This window comes from Poecilia formosa, unplaced genomic scaffold (assembly GCF_000485575.1).
Source record: "Poecilia formosa unplaced genomic scaffold, Poecilia_formosa-5.1.2 Scaffold683, whole genome shotgun sequence".
In the NCBI taxonomy this organism is placed as follows: Eukaryota; Metazoa; Chordata; class Actinopteri; order Cyprinodontiformes; family Poeciliidae; genus Poecilia; species Poecilia formosa.
The window spans coordinates 85,092-92,615 of NW_006800622.1; the positions used below are offsets into that span (position 1 = coordinate 85,092).

The 7,524-nt window shown below is 40.9% G+C and overlaps 1 protein-coding gene across 1 annotated transcript; it reads right to left on the minus strand.

The window, feature by feature from the left end:
* Window positions 1–1,056: 1,056 nt before the first annotated feature.
* Window positions 1,057–7,113, minus strand: LOC103130852 (tryptophan 5-hydroxylase 2-like). Its single transcript, XM_007542367.2, has 6 exons — window positions 5,703–7,113; window positions 3,483–3,617; window positions 2,963–3,146; window positions 2,781–2,881; window positions 2,592–2,659; window positions 1,057–1,522 (listed from the first exon to the last, which is right to left on the minus strand). The coding sequence occupies exons 1-6, from the start codon at window positions 6,048–6,050 to the stop codon at window positions 1,309–1,311; spliced, it is 1,050 nt and encodes a 349-aa protein (XP_007542429.1). The 5' UTR covers window positions 6,051–7,113; the 3' UTR covers window positions 1,057–1,308.
* Window positions 7,114–7,524: the final 411 nt, after the last annotated feature.

The window sequence follows — 7,524 nt, forward strand, 5'->3', positions numbered from 1 at the left end:
CAGTAGGCAGAGGTGGACCCGTGGAGGCGTCCACCTATGCCTACTCTATATAGATATATTTATATATTTATGGTCTTCACCTTCCAGGCCTTCTCCAGTTCCTCTCTGAGGCCCTGGTATTTCTCCAGTTTCTCATGCTCCTTTTTCCTGATGTTGTAGTCACTTGGTATTGCTACATCCACCACAACGGCTTTCCTCTGTTCTTTATCCACCACCACAATGTCATATATATATATTCATGATTTCTGTGAAAAAGTGTATGATGGGTGATCGCCGATCACTGTCTTGTATTGCTGATCACCAAAACTGATCAACTGCAGGTCACTTCGCAGCCTGCGTGTGCAGCGCATCTCCTCTACACTGCGCAAATGCGCAGCAACAAATCCTAAGTAATGTGGTGAAGAACTTTAAGGTTCTGAGATTGAATGGGGAACGCCTCGGGGTTGAAGCACATCAAAACGCATCAACACAACGAATCTAATATGGCATTAAAAAATACCAACTACGTGGCGGAGTTTGGCTACATCCAGGAAAAAAAGACATCCGGAGCGGCCAAATAGCAGGTAAAGCAGCACACAACTACCAACGATCACCCGGATTAGCATCACGGTCAGAAAGCTAAAGAAATAACCCGATGAATAATTTAAGTCACCGAGCTGGCGGTGTAAGATTCTGGTTCCGTAGGTGCTGTATTTTCCCTGCAAGTATTTTGTATGTTTTATGTCTAAATTAGGTGAATTTATTGCCAGATCATTTTTCCGTTTCACATAGTAACATTTATACCTAAAGCAAGAAAATAAAAAATAAAAATTAACAGCCAATCCAGATGATCGTCAGTGATCGGCCCTCATGGGTGATCGGATTCGGAAGCAAATAACCTGATCGGAGCATCCCTAATAATAATAGCTACTAGTTGTGCGCCAAAACTAATGATGTAAGAGGGCCGAACTGGATTAACTTGGGGAATTTCAAAACTGTCCGATGCTTCGATACACTCCAGGCCGCTTCTTTGTAGCTGCAATCATCAATTTATTCCACTTTGATTGTCATACTTCAGAGCTTACACAGACTGGTACATACTAACCAGGCTAAACCAAACAATGGTCCCAACAATAAACGGCATTACAGCACGGTGAACAGAAATTTTGACCACCCCGGCGCACCCGCTTCCTCATACAAGCCAGCGCGCCAGCGTGGCTCCCATTCATGCAGCCACGTCCACCTCGACACACCCACCACCCAAGTGTCAAAGCAGTGTGCTCTCGTCACTTCAATAATTGCTTATTCCAATCATATGGCTCCTACTGTTCACGCAGGGGGCCCACCTCTGAGAAAACGGGAGACGTCCTCCAGCTGGGGGATGTTATCCTCCCGGTAGCCACAGTGTTTGGTGAGCAGCGGCAGGTTCTTCAGGTACTCTCTGCATGCGTGGGTCGGGTACAGCTTGGTCAGCTCCCGGAACACGACGCCCCATGTCTTCACTTCCTCGGAGGTGTACTCGATCCGAGGGATGGGCTGCCCACTGCCGAAGGACAGTTCAGGGTAAAAACATGTGGGATAGGGATGCAAATTGATCTTATTGGTCGACTAACGGTTAATTGATAAGCCGCCACTTTCTTTAAAACCTCAGTTTTCTCTTGTATGAAGAGGATCGATCGTTTTTCCATAACATAAGGGCTAAAATGTTCATAGCATGCTGGATTAAAACAAACAAACATTAAAACCATTGTGAAACTAATGGAACTTGTTTAATGTTTGTATTTCAAAACAGAACCGCATAAAATGTATTTTGCACCCCACACCGAACTCTGAGCTGTTTCTCTTTTCCGTTCTGGTTTGTCGCCGTTATGTCGCCAACGGCTCCGCTTAAAGATGACCAGGGGCGCCCTCTGCTGTATGGCAGCCAAACTACAACACTAAAAAATGTCTAAACGGACGTTATTCGTTTTTCCTACTCTTGTTCTTTGGCGATTTGCACGAAAATTGGAGGTATAAGACAGAGTATTAGGACCATTATGGATGGAAAAAATTATAAATAAATTCCTGCCAAAAAACTGATTTTGAGATTGATCTCAGATATTTTCTAAGAAAAAGCATGGACATTTCTGAGGTCGAAAATTCTAAAATTTGGTAAGAAAAAAAACAAACCAACAAAAAAAAGTTACAAATTTAACTTTTGAAATTGAGAAACTCCTAAGATTTTTCTACAAAGTTTCTGAGAGTAATCTCAAAATTTGAGTTTTTTGGCCTCAATATACTCCTTCCTTTTTTTCTATCAATTGCCCTAATATGCCATCATTGAAGGTGTGCATGTGTTTTTAGTTAATCAGTTTTAACAAATTTTAATAAACTGTTAATTGTCAATCGTAGGATGATTAATTGTTTGCATCCCTAAGGTGGGAGCTAAGGTTCTATCCAACCCTGGTCTTTTACGTGCATTGATACAAATACATAAGGCTTTATTTTTATTTCATAAACAGAGAAAATGTGCCAGATTTTCAAAAAAATATGTGAATATTACTGATAAAATCCACCTGGATCAATGGAAGGACATATAAAGAAATCAGGACTGAGGAAATCCAGTGACTTACAATTTGTAGTTCATGGCCACCTCCACAAAGTACTTCCTGCGCTGACGATAAACATTATCCTTAAACCCCTAACAGAAGGAGGAACAGAGACAAGAACTTCCTCAGTTTGGCTTTCTGTATGATCACCTGACTCATCAGAAAGCCATGAGTGAATTTAGATACACGAGCGTCACACACTTATAAACTCACAGGGTGGTCTGCATCCAACTCCGACCCGTACATCAACACTCTGTGTGAACACTGATCCAACTCTGAGATTTTCATGGGAAACCAGGGAACATTCTCTTCATCTGGGAAAACACCAAAATTAACTTAACACTTTGAAACATTTTCCAACCCATGAATGTCTTGTATCTGTGTTGTATCCGTACCCGCCTCAGCTGACCAAACATGTGCAGGCGTGTTGAAGGAGATGATGTTGACGTGATCTTTGAGGTGCTGCAGAAGCTCGTTGAACTCTTTCTTGCTGCATTTGCAGTCGGCAAAGATCTCCACCTCATTAGGAATCCGCTTCGACATCCGGGACTCGATGTGGTTCAGGTTGACCCGTCTCTCCTTGAAGAAGAGGATGGAGGTTGGATACAAATACTGCCAAGATCTGGATTAACATTATTTTTTGTCCAGTTTCTAGTGCAAATATCTTAGTACTTGAAATAAGACAAAAACCAACTCACAGGTAACTGTTCAGCAAAATATAAGAGCTTTTAAGTCAATAATTCCTGAATATTGATTCAAATGTACTAGCTCTGTTAGCAGATTACTTCACTTATGGGGAGACATTTTTTCATGTTATGCACCGCAAAGACACAATATTTTACAAATATTTTGGTCTAGTTTCCTAGATCTGAGTCTGAGTGTAGTTCTGGTCCTGAATATGGTTCTGGTTCTGACCTGGAAGAGTCTGAGCGCTTTGACCAGACAGCCGACCTCGTTTTTCAGAGAAAACACCACTGCTGTTTTCCCAGAATCCTCTGCGTTTTCGCCATCGGGCTTCTCGTTGATTGGACAGAAAGATGTCCGTCTGGACTGATGATGGTGATGAAGAACAAAACAAAAACAACAAATTAGATCAGAGGACATTTACTCTATTACATTATTTGTTACATTTTTGAACTACAATGTCAATTAATGGTTTATTAATTAAAATGAGTTAAAATCCATTAAGAACGTCCGCTTAAACCTTCTTGTTTAAGTGTTGTAGTTTGGCTGCCATCCAACAGAGGGCGCCGCTGGTCATCTTGAAGCGGAACCATTGATACAGAAACAGAAACCCGCCATTAAAACCAAAAAGAAGAAGAAACAAGATGGCGAAGTGACCATGCCAGAGTGGAAAGAGAAACGGTCCAAACAAAGTCCGGTGTTCGGTGGAAAATGCACTTTATATGATTCTGTTGTGCAATAGTACCACAAGTTTCATAATATAATCCAGCATATTATGAAAAAAATAGTTCCTTTATTTTATTTAGAGACGGTCGACCCTCTTCATCCAAGAGAAAAGAAAATGGGCGCTTATTAGTTAATCGATAAGCTCAATCAGGTTGAAATGAAACAGCAGAACATCTCAAAAAGCTCAGAACCTGATTGGCTTCTGCTGGTTTTTCCCTACAAAGACAAACCGATGGACCCTGGAAGTTACGACCCGGAGTGAAATAACCGGAACCTGCTGCTCTTATCTGACGTCGTCGACTGTTCAAACAGACGAGCTGCAGCTGTTTTCCTGAATTAAACATGGAGATGCTGACAGACACAGAGGACGACGTGCAAACCATCAGGTGCAGCACACGAGATCCACCTTTCTGTTCCTGACACATTCAGGTAAGGAACGATGACCAATAATCAACCAGGCTGCAGGTTCTGAATGGGCAGAACCAGCTGAAAGGAGTATTTTAAGAACTTCTAGTCAGAAGGAGAACATGAGTCCAGAATCTGAGCCTTACAGTCAGAGCAGAGAGGATTGCAGAGACACAAATTTCAAATTCTGCAGACCTGATAAACGCCTGATGAACACTTCTCATCGTATGATAGAAATTATGTCTGCTTTTCATCTTGATTTTAAAGAAGTTAAATTTAAATTTATCTGGATCCCAGATAAATTGAATAAATTGAATCTAAGAGGCAGATTAATGATTATCAGGAATAATACAAGGTGTATGGAGGACTGATCCTGCCAAAATTGGGAATAAATATTGAAATAAATGGCTTGAAAAAGTAATTAAACTGCCAAATATTGCATCCAAAAATAAAAAAATGAAAATGTTCCCTATTTATTTGATTAAATTATTCTTTTAAGTAGTATTATTGAAACATCATCACTACTATGCAATTTTCAGTTTTATTTCCAGTCTTATTATTTTCTTTTTTATTTCATTTTTTCCTCTAATTTTTCATCTTCTATACTTAATATTTTTATTGCCATAATTTTATTAATCATATGTGCTTTAAGTTTTTTCCCCACCATGCATTCCTTTCTTTTTTAATATTTTCTCCATTTCTGTTTTCTTCATTTCTCAATTATTTACAGTTTTCTGATTTTTTTCCGTTGTCTTGTCTTTTCTTTTTATATACATTTATTTCAAAATTTTGGCAGGATACATCCTCCATATTTGTTAACATTCCAACAATGGAGAGCTGAACTTTAACTGAATGGAACATTTCTGGATATTTCACTCACTACAGTGAGGATTTTTAAAAATCATTCTCTTCATTTCATTCATAACTATGAAAAAACTAATAAAATCTGATCCATCTCATTTAATCTGTTATAACCACATTATTGCCCCTGCAACTAAGTTCAGAGTTTCGTCTCCAAACTGTCTGTTCACCAAAATTTACCTAAATTACTTTTTATAAAAGAAAATTTGTAGAAAAAAATGCAAATAATAAAATATATAAAGTAAATATTCCCTGACTTTTCTGTTCATTAAGCAGTTTTCAACCAGTAACAATAAGTTTGAAGCAGCTAATAGAGACAAACAGGAGGATTTTCCTCTTCCCAGGTGAAGAATCCCGATTGAAGTTCTGCACTGACAAAACTGAGCTGTACTACCTGAAAATAGATCCAGAGAGGAGAGAGGGATGAAGAGGAGGAGGAGGAGGAGTCCAGGCTCTCACCATCTGTCCCCCGGTGTGCCTCTGCTGATGCTGGTGGTTGTGCTGGTCGAACATGGCCGAGTCCAGAGACATTCCCCTCCTGGACCAGTACTTGCTGGAGAACATCATCATGGCGGGCTGCATGCGCGGTATCGGCTCCGGCCCGCCGTCCTTCATCACATGGGCTGAAGCCATGGGGAACCAGTGGGTGTACGAGTACCAGGGCTCCAGCCTGCCGTCCGGATGATGCAGCCGCTTCTGATGCTGAGGACCAGAACCGCCTCGCCTCCACCTAAATACTCCCATAGGAGGGGGGTAAGAGAGAGAGAGAAGCTCCGCCCACTGATGGAGGGGGCGTGTCCACAGCATGGATGGACCCAAACTACTGCAGAAGGGAGAGAAGATCTCATGGGAGGAAATAAGTTAGAATGTGAGGGTGCGAAATACCTGGAAGGGTGGGGCTTCACAATGTCTGGATTAGGAATACAAACAATGCATAGTTCCCACAAGTCTGAACCGGAAGTGATCTGAGTCATCTTAGAAGGCAAGACCCATGGATTCAAGACCAACAAAATGAAAAAAGTGTGGACACCAATGTGTGAAAAAAAATACATGAACAAAATGGCTGCTGTCAGGATTGACCTGAAAGAGATGGAGAAGGAAAACACATCAGACAAAGTGGACAAGCTGCCTCTGATCTCAATCCATGTCGATGTAGTTCACTACCTGGTGAACATAAAGAGTGCATACATCATGGAGGAGTTTCAAGGCCTGAAATCTATGGACGCATAAAATCAATGTTTAAAGGGATTTGTAAAAGAACTCTTCACATGAATAACAAGGTTCTGGTGGCAGGCAGATAAACACGTAGGCTATGTCCATCTTAGCTTGTGGATGAAAGCTAAGCTAATTTTGGCAGTGAGTACTACAGTAAATATCACTGATATTTATCTTAGTATTACAGAGAGGTTGGTAGAGTACCCAATTATAACAGAGTAATGGTTGTAATGCATATTTATACTAATGTCAAAAAGACATTTGGCAATGGCTGTTGCCATTAAATAAGAAATCCAGTTAAAATCACACATGAATACATTTGTGAAAACATCTCACCATCATTCACCTACTTCCTGCCGTTGTCTTTGTCTTTTCCGCCAGTAGTAACATCCGGTTATTGTTCACGTTGCATTTTTGCCAAATACACCAATTCTGATACAGCTGTTAAAACACCTTATCGTAGCACAGAAACTTTTTATCGAAAAACTTGAATTTCTCTTCGAAATCGGTGTATTTGCTATAAGCTAATTTATTTTCGTAATTCCAATTTCCGCAATTTTACAGTCGATGGAAATGCAGCTACTGACTTGTTTATATTTCCAGGCTGCATTTTCATCCCTGCTTGTCTACTTTAATAAACTCTGTTTTCTCAGAACTGAAGGCTTTTCTGTTGTTTAAATGTCAAGTCAGACCTCCGTTACAGTGAGGATGAGGAGCAGCAGGTGAAGCTCTGACTGACGCTCCGTCTCTTCATGAAGCTGAGAGGAAACAGCTGATAAGCAGCAGCAGCTATCGGCCGCCTCTTTCCCAATTTCCTGCAGAACAGGAAATGAAAGCCGAGCAGCTTTGTTCTGGTTCTGAGCAGCTTTATGAGCAGATGGCAGGTGATACCGCCGGCCGACTCTCCACCTTCAAATGGCTCCTATCAGACCAGGAGGAGGAAGAGACGTCCATCAGCGCCATGAAAACTGCTCAGCTGACATTTAAAGGAGGCATCGACAAATGTGACATTGTAGAGTCAACCAGGAAAAAAACAGGCCATAAGTAGGGATGCAAACACTGTTAT

Bases quoted from the DNA above. Each gene is read 5' to 3' on its own strand.
- LOC103130852 (XM_007542367.2), bottom strand. From the start codon at position 6,050: ATGCTGTGGACACGCCCCCTCCATCAGTGGGCGGAGCTTCTCTCTCTC. The intron at 2,882-2,962 runs GTACGGATACAA...GTGTTTTCCCAG, and splicing joins TGTTTGGTCAGCTGAGGCGG to ATGAAGAGAATGTTCCCTGG. The intron at 1,523-2,591 runs GTAAGTCACTGG...GTCCTTCGGCAG, and splicing joins GTGGCCATGAACTACAAATT to TGGGCAGCCCATCCCTCGGA.